At 34.6% G+C, this 16,985-nt stretch overlaps 1 protein-coding gene across 2 annotated transcripts in view; it reads left to right on the top strand.

Annotated features, from left to right (window-relative positions):
- Positions 1–16,985, top strand: part of ABCD2 (ATP binding cassette subfamily D member 2) — a 92,049-nt gene that overhangs the window by 704 nt on the left and 74,360 nt on the right. For both annotated transcript variants that reach the window (XM_020908528.2, XM_020908529.2), the window contains exons 2-4: positions 3,706–4,959; positions 6,444–6,624; positions 15,950–16,071. In XM_020908528.2, the coding sequence (XP_020764187.2) occupies positions 4,024–4,959; positions 6,444–6,624; positions 15,950–16,071 (1,239 nt within the window). In that variant the 5' untranslated portion in view covers positions 3,706–4,023. The remainder of the gene's footprint in view (positions 1–3,705; positions 4,960–6,443; positions 6,625–15,949; positions 16,072–16,985) is intronic.

The following is a 16,985-nucleotide window of genomic DNA, read 5'->3' on the forward strand; positions in this document are numbered from 1 at the left end:
TATATCCCAGGGCAGGCATCTTGTATAATCATGGGCTAAGTTGCTACAGTTATGTCCGACTCTGTGCTACCCCATGGACTGTAGCTTGCCATGTCACCTGTTCATGGGATTCTCCAGGCAAGAACACTGGAGTGGATTGCCATTCCCTTCTCCATATATAATCATGTAGGCACTGATTTTTAAAACAAAGATTCAGTGAAGTACGTCTATCATTGGTTTGAATTAGACTAGATATTTGTAACAACTGAAATGTTGACCTAAGATTTCATTGTCAATGTTATTATGGCTCACATGAAAAAGGCTAGTACAACTGATAGGTAATGAGTAAAATATTGAGTTATTTTGGGCCAGAGGGTAATTAAGTAACCTCCTGGGTCAGCAAACAGTTCAAGAAAGAAATACAGCACTACTAAAATATTATTTAGCATTTGTTGAAAAAATCCATCCAAAATTCTTAAGTCTTAATTTATCATATTACTAAAAATTAATTACTTTCTGGAGACTTACTGTCTAAAAACACAAACATACATTATCTGCGTGATATATTTTTATTTAACTAGTATATGTATATCAGTTTATTATAAAAATTATTTCTGAAATTTTACAGTTTATAAATCATATACTTTTTCTAATATATGTATATATTCTGTATCATTTATAAAGTGTATTTAATTCTGCTCTTCAATGAACATTGGTAGTGTCCACTTTGACATGGACATTGAGAGTATCACACTTAAGAACAATTTAATAATTATTGCTTATTTTTAATTTTACTTACTTTCAATATCTTTTTCTAAGATTATTTCTCCCCTCTTAAGAAAATTTTACTTTCCACATAAAAACATGTAAACTCGACAAGCTATGTTTACTATAGTAAGCAGTGATTTTTTTTTCACCTCCCTTTTCTCTAGTTTCAAACACAAACTAAATTAACATTATTGTTGCTTTAATTGCATTATGAAAGAAAGACTTTGACATTCTTAGTTTCTTATTTAAATGGCATATGTTTCCAACTGGAATTACCTATCTGGTTTTCTACCATCTCCGGCTTTCCTGAAGGCCTGAGTCTAATCTCAGGTGCTCAAATCAATCCTAGCCTTTGGGAGCAGAGTTGGGTTATAGGGGGGTTGTGGAATTTCAGTGATGATAGTTAGGTCTGTACTCTAGTGGTTTTACAACAGGTTAAATCTTATATTGACCTTTTCCCAGTTCTAGTAACTGAACTTCAACTTTCCTTGTACCACATTTCTGGCAACCAAATTTCTATCTTGATTATTTTCTTTATACCCATTTCCTCATTCTAATAAGTCTCTCACTCTAGGCTTTAAAAGCTTTTCCTGTACCTGAGTTTCACTTTCAGTTGGTAAACTGACCTGCCTACGTATTTAGGTCTCTAAGTTTCTTAGCTTGTAGATTTCCCACTGCCCTGCTTCTTCCCTGATCTTGCCCTATGCCAGTGATGCAAGCCACTTCCCTTGACTGCCAACTGCTTTCTGATCCATGCATCCCTCTGTGTATCATGTTTTGCCAACTGAACATCCTCCTATCACCCCAAGTTCAGTTTATCCTGACCCTCCACATGTCCTGTCACAGTCAGGAGGTGTGACATAAATAATTCAATTTTATAAATGTAAGGCAGCCTCATTTTAACACTGGAAAATCATGGGATTAGGAACAAAAATTTTTTTGAAAATAAAAATGGCACTATGATCTCTATGTACAGACAGAAAGTCTTAATGGAATGATAGATTATGCTGCTAATATCGCCAACTATCAGAGTCTTGCATGAATTTGCCACTTATGTATTAGTAAATCTGCTGAATTGAATGCAAACAAATGAAGAGACCTATGATGATTCTTGGAAGTCATATAAGAATTTGGAAAAGGAGGAATGTTGAAAGTTAAAAATATGGTTACTTATAAAAGTGATGATAGTTCTTTAGTCACAGTCAACTGAATAGTGAAGATCATTCGACAATGAGAAAGGTTTAATATTCTAGCACAGGGACTGACAAACTTCCTTAGAGGACCAGGTAATGATTATTTTGAGCTCGATTTCATCTACCTAATTCTGTCTCTGAGCTCTATTTCATCTACCTAATTGTCTGTCTCTATTGTCACAGAGAATATGTAAATATATGGGTGTGGCTATGTTCCAATAAATCTTTATTTATGGACACAAAAGTTTCATATAATTTTCACGTCACAAAATATTATTCTTCTTTTGATGTATTTTCAGCCAGAGTTTACATTAAAAACTATTCCCAGGTGGCGCTAGTGGTAAAGAACCTGTCTGCCAGTGCAGGAGATGTGGGTTCAATCCCTGGGTTGGGAATATCCCCTAGAGGAGAGCACGGCAACCCACTCCAGTATGCTTGCTTGGAGAATCCCAAGGACAGAGGAGCCTGGCTGGCTGCAGTCCATAGGGTCACACAGAGCTGGACACAACTGAAGCTACTAAACACCCATTCTTAGCTCATAGGCTACATAAAAATTGGTGGGACAAATGTGGCCCACTGGTTGGATTGTAATTTGCCAATCTCTATTCTCATTAAATGGACATCTACCCAGGATTCCTGCTGACTAGAAATGTGTGTGTATGTTGTGTGTGGGACAGGGAGGCCAATGAGGGGTAGAGAAGCAAAAATGTTTTTGCATGTTTGAGAATAACTCATCTTTGCCTAAAAAACATGTCTTACATTTTTTAAAATATGCACAATTTTGCTTGTTTACAGTTTAGTCCTCCATTAGAGATGCTGAGAATATTTTTGAACACTTGAGTTTTATCAAATAATCAAAATGGAGATGGGAAGTAGGTTACCTTTAAACCTAAACAAAACAAACAAAACATAAGCTTACAAAAGACAAGGAACTCCTGAAAAATGAAGTAAGATGGTGGAGAAGGTATTTCTGTCATCTAATTCCCCTTCGACTCCCAAACGGTTAACTTTTGAATATAAAGGCACATACCTCCAAGTACCAACTCTCTAAAGGACACAGGGGTGGTAGAAATGAAACAGTGCTCTCATTTATTTAATTGTCACTTTGTAAATAATCACCAGTGTATCAGATCTCCATTGCTAAGAATAGCAGTTAAGGGACTTGAAGATTTTTATTATAAAGACAAGTAAACTTTGGAATGAAGTCATAGCAAAGAATTATTTTTTATTATACTGAAGACTTATCTCCCATTTATTTACAAAACAATAGCCTTATACAACTTGTTTGATAGGTTCTGGGATTTCATGTGAAATCACAGACACTAAAATTAAAAAAAAAAAAAAAAAAGGGGCGCGGGGAGCGTGCTGAAAAACAGATCCGAATATTTGACACTTTGTTTTATCCCAGTGCCCCTCCCATATGCTACTTTCTTCTCCCTTTCAGATTCATTCCATACCCTTTATCTGTTGATCCTCTCCTCCGTCATCTTCCCGGTTCCTTCTCCGTCACTGGAAATCTCCCTTTTTAGCTCTTGGAAATCTCCCTTTCTTTTTTGCTCTTCCTCTGTGGTATCTACTAAAACCTTAGAGAAGTGATGTATTTTCTGAAACTTCTGTGGGTTTCTAAGTGACGCTGAGCATGCTCAGTCGCCTAGGCAGATTTTGTCGCCAGCAGCTGCCCTGATTCGACCTCTCTAAAAATAGACATTTAACTCTCTGAACTGTTTAAGGATGTAATTCGTTTTGCTCTCTCTTTATTTTCAAGGTTCAAAGGAAAGCAGCGAGGATTCCAAGGGTCCCTTCGTCCTTACAGCCAATGAGGGACCCGAGAGGGAGGAGCTTGGGGCTGCTCCGTGCAGCTTGAGCTTCTGAGGGAATCATCCCCAGTAGATGCGGTGGAGCCTGGGCTCTGAAGCATCTGTCACAGAACAAAATTTTTAAAAATAAAAACAAAAACAGAAGAGGAGAAACGCTGCGAACTATGGAACGCTGTAAAACTTTCTGAAACATTTGCTGGGGATTCCTGTGGAGCATGTTATTTTAAAACCAATTCTTTTTGAAGCCGGTTTGGGTAACTGGGAAAATGATACATATGCTAAATGCAGCAGCTGACCGAGTGAAATGGACCAGATCAAGGGCTGCTAAAAGGGCTGCCTGTGTGGTAGCTGCAGCATATGCTCTGAAAACCCTCTATCCCATCATTGGCAAGCGTTTAAAGCAATCTGGCCACAGGAAGAAAAAAGGCGCTTACCCGGCTGCGGAGAACAGAGAAATACTGCATTGCACCGAGGCCACTTGTAAAAAACCTTCACCTGGAGTGAATGCAGATTTTTTCAAACAGCTACTAGAACTTCGGAAAATTCTCTTTCCAAAACTTGTGACCACTGAAACAGGATGGCTCTGCCTCCACTCGGTAGCACTAATTTCAAGAACCTTTCTGTCTATTTATGTAGCAGGTTTGGATGGAAAAATTGTGAAAAGCATTGTGGAAAAGAAGCCTCGGACTTTCATCATCAAGTTAATCAAGTGGCTTATGATTGCCATCCCTGCCACCTTTGTCAACAGTGCAATAAGGTACTTGGAGGGCAAATTGGCCTTGGCCTTCAGAACTCGCCTAGTAGACCATGCCTATGAGACCTATTTTGCAAATCAGACTTATTATAAGGTGATCAATATGGATGGAAGGCTGGCAAACCCTGACCAGTCTCTTACTGAGGATATTATGATGTTCGCGCAGTCGGTGGCTCACTTGTACTCCAATCTGACCAAACCTATTTTAGATGTAATCCTGACCTCCTATACACTTATCCAGACTGCTACATCCAGAGGAGCAAGCCCAATTGGGCCCACTGTTTTAGCAGGGCTTGTGGTATATGCCACTGCTAAAGTGTTAAAAGCCTGCTCTCCCAAATTTGGTAAATTGGTAGCTGAAGAAGCTCATAGAAAAGGCTATTTGCGGTACGTGCACTCCAGAATCATAGCCAATGTTGAAGAAATTGCCTTTTACAGAGGACATAAGGTAAGAAAGAAATTCAGATGATGGGTGAAATGTAAGATTGTTCAAACTGCCGCTGCAGTACTGGATACCATCTGTTGTATTGTTTTTGTGCTCATTTCTTTAGCATTTTGGATTCTTATGACATTTAAACCTGTATTAAAATACATGCTTCGTTACCCCTTTTAATCATAAGCTGTTAAAGAATTATATGCTAAGTGCAAACTTTTCTAAAGTTTCATGAGTATAACATTTTCACTACTCTAAAAAGTCTGTTTAGCCTCAGTTATCCAAACATGCTCAGAATTATCTCCAAAGAATTTTCTTAAAACTAAGATCCTAACTAAGTAGATGGTCCTAGAACACTGAAGAAAAATATATGTTTAGAAGCTAAGTAAACATGCTTCCACTGAGATGGAAAATTTACAATGGTATTGTTTGTTTATTTTTCAAGAGAAAAAAAAGTGCTTTCATATAAGAAGACAAGTGTGACAATTTTGCATGACTGGTCAATGATGGAGTTCCTTAGTTCTAAGAAGTATAGGAGAGTGACTTACAAATGGCATTTTCATTGCTCATCATATTTTGAGACAAATAAAAAAAGACAGTGAAATGAAATTTTGCCTGGCTTTGAAGGAAAAGTAAATATTAGAGACGGAGAAGGAAAAGGGAGCTTCAGAATATTTTTATATATTAAAGATTTTCAACATTTAGTAGGTCCCTAGAATAGTTAACCTAATTACATAAACTTGCAGTTCATTTAAGAATATTAATATGACAGGAATCTGTAAGGTAATGCATCTGAAATCTTAATACAAATGACTTGGCAGATGAAACAGTAAATTATTCTAAAGTTGAAATGGCATGATTATGAAGCAGAATTAATTTTCAAAACCATCAATTATTGTAAAAAATTTTATAGTAGTACCATTCTGAAGAAGCAAATTTAAAGCAGATTTAGGACTTATATTCCCACTTGAAAACTGGCCTCATACATTGTATAAATCATATTTATTTAGAATCATTGAACTCAGTGATATAAATTATAGCATGCTGTAGGTTTCTTGCATTTAGACAAAACATAGTAAATTGAGTGCTCAAAAGTGGAGTTAATTACAAGTATACATGTCATGTGTTTATTTTCACTTATTTTTGGTGTGATCAAGGACAAGGTTCTAACTGTTTATTCATGTTTTATGGATTATCATTTAGTGTTAACATCTTATACAGATAAGTTTGAAATCATAAGTATAAATCACTTATCTGTATTTATATTTAACATTATATATACTAAATATCAGATATTTAAAAAATAATTTAGATGTGATTACAACCGAAATAATGGCTAATTCTGACATAATCTGTATTTATTGGTGGTTAGAATCACAGATAAGAGTATACTAAGAAAGAGAAACCATGAAATTATCTTTAAAGGAAGTCCTCAAACATACATTATTTATTTTTATAGTTCATACTAGGTTAATTCTTATCTCTTTTTCTCTCCATAGGTAGAAATGAACCAACTCCAGAAAAGTTACAAAGCTTTAGCAAATCAGATGAACCTCATTTTATCCAAACGTTTGTGGTACATCATGATAGAGCAGTTCTTGATGAAGTATGTTTGGAGCAGCAGTGGACTAATTATGGTGGCTGTACCTATTATCACTGCAACTGGCTTTGCAGATGGTGGTAATGACATTTACACTTAATATCAAATATATGCTTCAGATTAATTCTTTTTAAAGTGTCACTGCTGGAGTTGTGTGAGTAAATTGTGTAGCCATCATTCTATAGTCCTTAATGGTCAGAAACAATGGGAAACTTTGAAACATCCGATAATAAGACCAACTGTTTAAAAGAAGTGACTCAAAAGATCTTTCCAGCTCTGCAGTATTTCAGAAACCTCTGATGTAGTGTTTTGGGGGGTTAATCTCGAGCAATTTCAGTTATACTGCCTAGTAAAGAATGATTCTCTAGTTTACATTTAAACTCAACACAAATTAATACCTTCAAAAAGAGTATAATAGTTCTCACCAAGTATTATAAATTTCAGTTCTGCACATAACATGCTTTTAGTCTATAAATATTCTATAACTGGATCTGCCCTGATTGTGATTTGAAGAGTTGGTTGACTGCCTTAAACAAGCAATAATACTGTTTCAGGGAGTGCTTCATTCCATGGAACAGGGTTTCTTCTACTTGTAGGTAGTATATTAGGTAACTTCCTCTTTGGTGGTATTGAGGGGATAAGGGTTGTAAAGTTGCACGTGTCTAATTCTATCTTATCACTGTTTCAGTGGGGTTTTTCTCTTTTTTTGAACATTTTACATCCTTTGGGACAACTAAGAAATGTAAGGACAAGAAGGACAATATTAAAAAGTTATGTAATATTTGAGATGGGAGTTTGGGTCTTAATTGGCAGGACAGATGTTATGAATTAAAAAAGAATTTTCCTCTGTCTCTCCAAAGTAAAACATTCACCTTCCTCTTTAAAAACCATTTGACCAAACTTGGTGTTAGTATTGAAGCAGCTAGACAAAAACATTGACTTTGTGGTGAGACAGAGCTTTGCTCAATTCTGCCTTTCCTCTTTTTGCTTGTGTCCTATTAGTCAAGTTACTTAAACTGTCTAAACCTCAGTTTCCTCATCTGTAAAATGAGTATCAGAAAAACTACTTCAGAGTACTGTTGTGAGGATTTAAGACAATAATGTATCAAGAACATCAGTGTTCTTAATACATGGTGATAATTATTGCCCAGAAAACAAATGGCAACACTAAGAAAAATGTAACAGAATTCACACTATTTACAGTTATTTTTGGTATAGAATTAAGTATTAGTAGTTGTTTGTTTGAAGTCATCCAATAAAAACAAAAAATATTACCATGTGCTTTAACATTTTAAAACAGTGCTTTAATGCTTTACCAATTCTTACAAAAACACTTGTTAAATTTGAGTCATTCTCAACTAAACTTATTCATTTTGGTAAAGTAGAATTTGTCAGTCCCTTGTGTTAAGTAATACATATACCAAGTGTACTCTATAGCTCAGCTGTCTAATAGACAATATATTTAGACCATGAGGAAAACTGAATTTTACTTGTTCATTTAATGCTTTCAAAATTTGTTTTAATCATTTTAAAAAGTTTATATTGAAAAAGGCATTGTTAGCATTTTAATCTTTTCATAATGAAATAAAATAAATTGCTTTTTCAAAAGAGTATTAGAGAAGAAAAGACACAAAACTGTATGGTCTTAACATTAGTTCTACTAAGAAATTTAGCAAAATTGTCAAATATTTATAGTGAATATGTACAAGTTTATGGACATTTTAAAGGTTTTGTGTATAATATATATTAGAAACTACCCCAATAACAAAATTATGGTGTTGTTCTGTTAGTCTTTGGAAGAACTGATCTTATTAGAAAACCTTGGAGTATTCAACATAGAGCAGAGAAAATGTAGCTATTAATGGTGACAAATTAACACCACAGAGACCAGTAAGAAGTAAACAATGTATGCAAAAAATCTAACAGTCTTACTTCTGTAGGTGATGTAATAAGATATTTAAAAATAAATACTATGAATCTAGAAAATATCAAGGTAACTTAGAAAACAGCATTAAAATTTTAGATTGAAATTGTGATGATAATCCCGTTGATGCAAGTGAGATAAAATAATTCTTAAAACTTCTTTTCAAAAGAAAGCTTTATGAAAAGAAAAGCAATATAATAATTTCATAGAAGAATAAAATGAATTCATATGATGATATTATTATGAAAGTATGCTTGATTACTCTATATATCCTTGTAATATTTGTATGTATATATTTACTAAATATATTTGACTTATAATGATATAATACATGAAAATATTAAGTTATCATTTACTCAGACAAAATAATTAATTTTTTTAGATAATGACATTATTTTTGAGACTTTGGGTCTTGGAATGAAATACTATCTATTCTAATCTAGTCTTCAATCTTAATTTATGCTTAGGCCCTGAGTTGTCTTTTACATTAGAGATAAATGAAGTGCATTAAACTATATATTTTAATGCAAAATATATGGGGAAAATGGTTGAATAAAAGAACAATAGCAAAGAGAAAAAGGAGAAAAAGTAGAAAAGAGGAAAGAAAGAGAATAAAGGAAGAAACAGGCTTCTGTTCAAATCTTGATTGCTATTTTATTCATCCTTGAGAAAGTTACAGAAACTTTATATGCCTAAATTTTCCTTTCTTAACTGTAAGAATAATAATGTATTTTAAAAACTGTTAAGATATTATATATAATATATTTAATGTGCCTTGACACAATCCATGGCAAATAGTAAGAATTTAGGTGGAAGCAATGGTTAATGTTTATTATATTCTTACTCTGTAGGCTCTGGTATCCGATTGCCTGGGTTCAAATCTGGATTTTTCATTTATTAGGTTGTAACATAGGACAACTCATTTAATCTTTTTGTGCTTCAGTTTCCCCATTCTAAACTGGGGGAAATTATAGCAGAGTTGTTATCAAGATTAAAGACGATCACATGTGTAAAATTTAGAACAGTGCCTGCATCATAGGAATTGTTCAATAGATGTTTGCTAGTCTGATTATTATTGTTAAAGGGGGAAGACATTTGAAAGTGATTAGAAAGTTTGTGGTAAATATGAAGATAGGAGGAATAGTCTACATAATTTTGGCGGGAGGAGAAAAGAAAAATAGTTATGTAGTAGATTTATTATACTATATAGCTACAACTTTTAAAATCTTGTGGTAAGCACAAGATTATACTTATTAATATATTGAGGTTCACATTGCAAAATTGCATATGTTATCATGTCATTTTCACATCAGAAGAGGAGTTTATAAGTGATCTAGTCAGGAGCCCCAAATCTGTCTAAGGTCACACAAATGGTTAGTGAAAGCACTAAGGATAGAAGACTTTATATAATTCCTTGTGCAATGCTTTTTTCTCCTTCACTGTGCTGTCTTTATATTAGCTATATTGGAACTTACTCTATAAGGGACTTACTTGGACCAAGTAATCGTGGGAGCAAATCATTGAAAAAGAGGAATTGATTATTAATTATATGTAGTCTCTGTTATTTTTATAGAAGACAGTACTCCTTTATTTGCTTCTCATTAAGAGAAAGACTGAAATTATGTGAAGGAAATAGTCACCTGGGGGCTATAATCTCAATTGTTTTAATGTTATTGATGACTTCTATTCATATCAAGAGCAATTCTGGAAAAGGCTAGGAAAAACTACTTGTAAGTCTCTCCTGCCAGACCTTATTACAGGCACCTAACAAGCAAGAAAGAGAGCAACTAAGCCACTGGTGCTGCCAATGTTGGTAATCTGATAGTGTAAGATACACATTAGAAGTAGCAACTGAGAGGTACTGCTCGTAGGAATAGAACTAAATTCTCCCCATCACACTAGTAACATGGGTGATGTTTTTCTCAAAAGTGTACCTGCAACAAGATTATATCTAGGCTTCTGCTACATTAGTATGTTTCATATTCTAATGTCAAATCATTGAAATAAAATGTTATATTGTAGGTCAATTTAGATATGATAGGTGGCAAGAATACAAAGAAGAGTTATACAAAAAAGATCTTCATGACCCAGATAACCATGATGGTGTGATCACTCACCTAGAGCCAGACATCCTCGAATGTGAAGTCAAGTGGGCCTTAGGAAGCATCACTTTGAACAAAGCAAGTGGAGGTGATGAAATTCCAGCTGAGCTATTTAAATCCTGAAAGATGATGCTATGAAAGTGCTGTACTCATTTTGCCAGCACATTTGGGAAACTCAGCAGTGGTCACAGGACTGGAAAAGGTCACTTTTCATCGCAATCCCAAAGAAAGACAATGCCAAAGAATGTGCAAACTACCACATAATTGCACTCATCTCATATGCTAGCAAAGTAATACTCAAAATTCTCCAAGTGAGGCTTCAATAGTACGTGAACTGAGAACTTCCAGATGTTCAAGCTGGATTTAGAAAATGCAGAGGAACCAGAGATCAAATTGCCAACATCCGTTGGATCATAGAAAAAGCAAGAGAGTTCCAGAAAAAGCATCTACTTCTTTATTAACTATGCCAAAGCCTTTGACTGTGTGGATATAAACAAGCTATGGAAAATGCTTCAAGAGATGGGAACATCAGACCTCCTTACCTGTCTCCTGAGAAATCTATATGCAGGTCAAGAAGCAACAGTTAGAACCGGAGGTGGAACAGACTGGTTCCAAGTTGGAAAAGGATTACATCAAGGCTACGTATTGTCACCCTGCTTATTTACGTTATATGCAGAGTATATCATGAGAAATGCCAGGCTAGATGAAGCACAAGCTGGAATCAAGATTGCCAGGAGAAATATCAGTAACCTCAGATATGCAGATGATACCACCTTTATGGCAGAAAATGAAAAGAAACTGAAGAGCCTCATGATGAAAGTGAAAGAGGCGAGGGAAAAGTCTGGCTTAAAACTCAACATTCAAAGAATGAAGATCGTGACATCCTGTCCCATCAATTCATGGCAAATAGATAGGGAAACAATTGAAACAGTGACAGATTTTATTTTCTTGGGCTTCAAATTCACTGCAGATAGTGATCACAGCCATGAAATTAAAAGATGCTTGCTCCTTGGAAGAAAAGGTATGATCAACCTAGACAGCATGTTAAAAAGGAGAGACATTACTTTGCCAACAAATGTCTGTCTAGTCAAAGCTATGGTTTTTCCAATAGTCATGTATGGATGTGAGAGTCGGACCATAAAGGAAGCTGAGCACCGAAGAACTGATGCTTTTGAACTGTGGTGTTGGAGAAGAGAGTCTCTTGCACTGCAAGGAGATCCAACCCATCAATCTTAAAGGAAACCAGTTCTGAATATTCATTGGAAGGACTGATGCTGAGGGTGAAACTCCAATACTTTGGCCACCTGGTATAAAGAACCAACTCATTGGAAAAGACCCTGAAGCTGGGAAAGCTTAAGGGTGGGAGGAGAAGGGGACGATAGAGGATGAGATGGTTGGATAGCATCACCAACTTGATGCACATGAGTTTGAGCAAGCTCCAAGAGTTGGTGATGGACAGGAAAGCCTGGCGTGCTGCAGCCCATGGAGTCACACAGAGTCGGACACAGCTGAGTGACTGAATTGGACTGAACAGTCCTGTCAACCAGTTATCATAACAGCAATTATCAATATATATCAGACATACTTTTAGCTGCAAGTAGCTATGCATCTAAGCAGTTACACTTGTAAAGTATAATACATGTGTCAACAGGACATAGTCATTAGTGTACCACTCAATGACTTGTCACAAAGTTAATGCATATACATAATCACCACTCAGAAGAAATAGAAGCTTACCTTCATCCCAGAAGCCCTCATACCCTTTCCCAGTCCTATCCTCATCCTAAGCTCCCATCCCCATCCCTACTTACTCATGCCCCTGCCATGCCACATCAAAGGTAATTATCTTACTGACCATTTATTAGTAGTAGACCATTTATTTGCTGGTTTTGGAATCTTCCATAAATAACCTTGTGTGGTATGTATAAGCATTGTAGTTGTTCCATTCTTTGTCAATGTTTGATGTCAGTCTTTTTCACTCAGGTATTTTTCACTTTAGGCATATGGTAAGTTTGTAGTGATACTTCATTATAGTCTTTTCATTTCTTTGTTGACAAATGAGATTAAGCACTTTTTTTCATTTGTTGGCCCTTTGGATGGCCATTCTTATGAAGTGCTGATAATTTTTTTGATTAAGTTTAGATTGTTTTTAAATGTTTTTTCTCACTGATTTGTAAAAGCTGTTACGTATTCTGTAGTAAGTCTTTTGTCAGACACACACAAATGTCCAATATTTTTCCCAGTTGATTCTTCCTTTTTCAGTGTCTTAACAGCTTGTCTAAGAAGAAGTAATCATTTTAATATAACTAAATTTGTCAATTAATTCTTTGTGGTTAATGGCTTTATACTTATTTAAGAAATATTTGTCTAACCCCAGGTCATAAGATATTGTCTGATTTTATCTCTTAGATATTAATTGTTTTTCATTTCACATCAGTCTATTCAAAGTTGATATGTGATATGAGGTTGGAAAAGGCTGTAAGTTTTTGCTGAGATTTTTCAAGATGTCAAAGGTAAAATATAAATAAAAAGAAAGAAACTCAAATATAAATCAAAGGTTAAAAGTACAAAAGAAGAGCCTACTTTTTCAACTTTTAAAAAAATTAACAGACAATTTTCTTAGAACAGTTTTAGGTTTGTGGGAGAATTTACATTGTACCTACCAAAGTTTCCCCTCTTGTTTACATCTTGTGTTAGTGTTGTACATTCATTACAACTAATAAACCATTATTTATACATTGTTAACCAAAGTCCATAGTTTACATTAGGGTTCACTCTTTGCATCATACAGTTCTATAGGATTTGGGAAATTATGGCATAAACTTCATTTTAAAATCCTTTTTCATCTTTTCAGTGAAATAGCAACTGATGTGACCATGTTTCAATATACACTTACTATTATCAGGCCTAAAAAGTACTAATAAGATGAGAATATAATGCTAACTATTAAGCCCTTAAATGCAGGACTTTTGAAAAAAATATTAAAAATATTTGGTGAGGAAAATGAAATAGGTCTACCTAGCATACAAAATAGGTGAGGGCTTTAGGTTGTGAGTTTATATGTCTAAGAGACACTAAGAAATCTGACCTTGTCATAGAAGTCACATAGTTCCCTACTGTGTGTGTGATAAAAGACTCCTGCACTGCTCGTAAACCACCTGCTAAAGAACAGTTAGTAGAATAAAAGTGTCAAATGAGGTCTTTCCAGAGCTATTTGTAATTTTGTTACAAATTTGCAAGTTTAAAAGCTTGGAGAAAACCCAGTAGGTATTAGTCTGCCAAAGTAGGATAGAAAGTACCATCCTGAACCAAACAGCAGTCTGTCTGTTAGTGTTCCCTTTTTAATAGAAACTGTCCGTGAAAGCTGTTATTCAATCCCCTTTTAACCCAAATTGATAAAATCCCGTAATTATTTTAGCCAGATTCTCTGAGTCAAAACTATTCTCAGCACTTTAACTGATATAGCAATCACTATTTTGGTAGCTTGCTGAGAATCCTTTGTTAATTTTTTGTGGCTGTCTAAATTTTGTCACACATTTAAATGTTCTTAAGTATATGAAGATTCTGTTCCCAGTTTATCCAATCACATCTTTCTTTTCTTACTTATACTAACTCTTATAGCCTTTCTTTGTACAGCTAACTTCAAGGGAAATAAAATAATTCTCTAAAGCAGTGCCCAACAGCCAAACCAGGAGGGTCCCGTGAACTCATGGTTATTCTGATACTCAAAATAAAATCAGTGCTTGGCACCAACCAATACTGTAGTTTGAACAAGTTATTTATTCAATTGGCATTGCTTGAAATTTCTCTTCTCTGAGATATTGCTTATGCTGTACTTGTGATCTTTTAAAATTGTATGCAGTCTTCAAGTCCTCACTCACAATCTATTTCTCCATGAAGCGTTTCCTGTCTCTTGCAGCAAGAAATTATTTTTGTCTCTTTCAAATACATTACACTAACTCTCCTCATAGGTTGCCCTGCATTGCTATTTGGGAACTTGTCTTCTCTCCTACCAAACTGTAAGCTCCCTAAGGAAAGAGTTTGAAAAGCACATTTAATCCTTGCATGTCCTGTAGCACCTTGCCTAATTTCTTGTAAATCTTGCTGTTCAGTAAATATCTGCTGAATAAATTTTACCTTCTATTATACATGGATCCCTTTCAAACTCAGCTGAGCTGTCTATGAGCAAGTAAAGGTGGAAGTATCTGGTAATTATATCTGGGCACATGTTAAATATTTGCATTGTCAGAGAGAAAAAAAGCCCTTTTTAGCTGAGATAAATCCGGGTGAAATAAACATCAAAGTGGCTATGATATATGGCTATATTATTCTAATTTCTTCATTAATATATAGCTTTAATTTGGAATTTTGGTGATAGTCTGTAGAAAGACTGGATAGAGAATCAAATTGATGGCAAGATAAAAGTAATGACCTCGAGAAGAGCAATTTTGAAGAGCAAGACTAAACTGAGTAGATATAAAATAACAACACTTACAGAAAATAATAATGCCTAACATTTAAGAAATGGCAGCCCACTCTAGTATTCTTGCCTGGAAAATCCCATGGATTGAGGATCCTGGTAGGCTACAGTCCATGGAGTCGCAAAGAGTCGGACACGACTGAGCGACTTCACTTCACTTCAACATTTAAGAGCAATTATTATAAGCTACGGATTAGGCTAGTACAGAATACTATGGTCTAAACACTCTGGTGAGTACTAGCAAGAGTGAATGAAATACAGTTTTGCCCCTTAAATAACTTATAGTCCACTGGAAAATCCAGACAAGGATTTCCAGGGAAACCTGTATTAAAGAGTGAACTATTTAAGAAAGAGCTCAGCAAAAAGGAAAGTATATTAAAATCAGGAGAAATTATATATGCAAATACTAGAGAGTAAACAGAATTTTGCATAATTGGGTGTTGCTGAACTGTAGGGTGAAAGTTGACAGAAGTAGACAGAGGTAGATTTGATAGTCAGCTACTTTGCATTTCTTTTAAAAGAAATCACACTAGAAATACTTGCTGAGATTCCAGTTAGTGATTTTTTTATTGACTGAATCAGTAGCGTTATAGTACCTAGCACTAATAAGAGCAGACAGTTGAATTTGGTAAGGGTTAAAAGAATGCTAAATGAAAATTGTCTTAATACCTATGAATTTAATTCTTCTAACTATCCTGCTAGAAAAATAAGACAAAAGAAGATTTGAATAAATTCTGGTACAAATGCTATATTTGTAATAATTCATTAATTCCTAGGAAACCCTGATACTAATGAAAAGTTCACATATGATTGTTTGAGTCACAGCTTGAATCAAAACTCAGTATAAAATAAAACATTTAGTTACTTAAAAATTTCAATAGTTTTTAATTTGCTTTTAGATCTAGAGGATGGTCAGAAACAAGCTATGGTTAGTGAACGGACAGAAGCCTTTACCACTGCTCGAAATTTATTGGCTTCTGGAGCTGATGCTATTGAAAGGATTATGTCTTCATACAAAGAGGTACTTGCCTTTCTTATCAGTTTGATTTAAATAAGATGTATGAAAATCAAGCAAAAATGTAAATTACTACATATGTTTATTATTTTGGAAATATCTATTCTCTGGCAAAAACTGCTAAGAGTATAATCAAGACAAAGGACAAGTCCCAAGTGTATTATCTTTCAGTTTTTACACTCTCAATTGTCAACTCCTCTTTTTCTGTCTGTAGTATAACATATTTGTTTTTTAAAGTTTGCTAAGAGGCTTTTTGGTATGCATTCTGGAGTGAGAATGTCTAAATTTAAATTCTTGCTCCAGTGTTTGCAAATTATTTGAACTCAACCATTTGTGTCTGTTTCTTCATCTGTAAAATAGGGATAATGAAGGTGATGACTTTGTAAAATTATGATAGTAAGCACTCTAATAAATGTTACCCAATAATATTACTTATATACCTTGCAAACTTACTTATCCTTCAAGTCAACCACATGTAAGAAACCCTTTCGTGATTCCACTTTCTTTTGATTCCTGGATCTTCCTTCTCTGTGCTCAGTACATCTGGTGCTTTACCACATTATAATTGTTTATTTCCTGCTTGAGACCCTGAGTGGAAAGCAGGAACTATCTTATTCATCTTTACATTCTTAGTATCTATTTTAATGTTTGGAATATTATATAGGGTCAATAAATATTTCCTGAAAGAATGGTAGTAAGATATACAGATAGACCTACAGATATCACAGGGTTAAGATTAAAAGTCACTCTTTTCAATTCAGATATTAAATAATATTCCCATGGATAGTCATTCTGTTAATGACTCCTGTGGCTTTTATATCAATATAAATTGCCAAAGCATCCTTATAAATTTATCTGCCTATTAAATTATCCTGGAATAATTTAGATAAGATAGTTGCAAAGTTTGTGATTTGCTAACA

Source organism: Odocoileus virginianus, chromosome 24 (genome assembly GCF_023699985.2).
Source record: "Odocoileus virginianus isolate 20LAN1187 ecotype Illinois chromosome 24, Ovbor_1.2, whole genome shotgun sequence".
Lineage (NCBI taxonomy): Eukaryota > Metazoa > Chordata > Mammalia > Artiodactyla > Cervidae > Odocoileus > Odocoileus virginianus.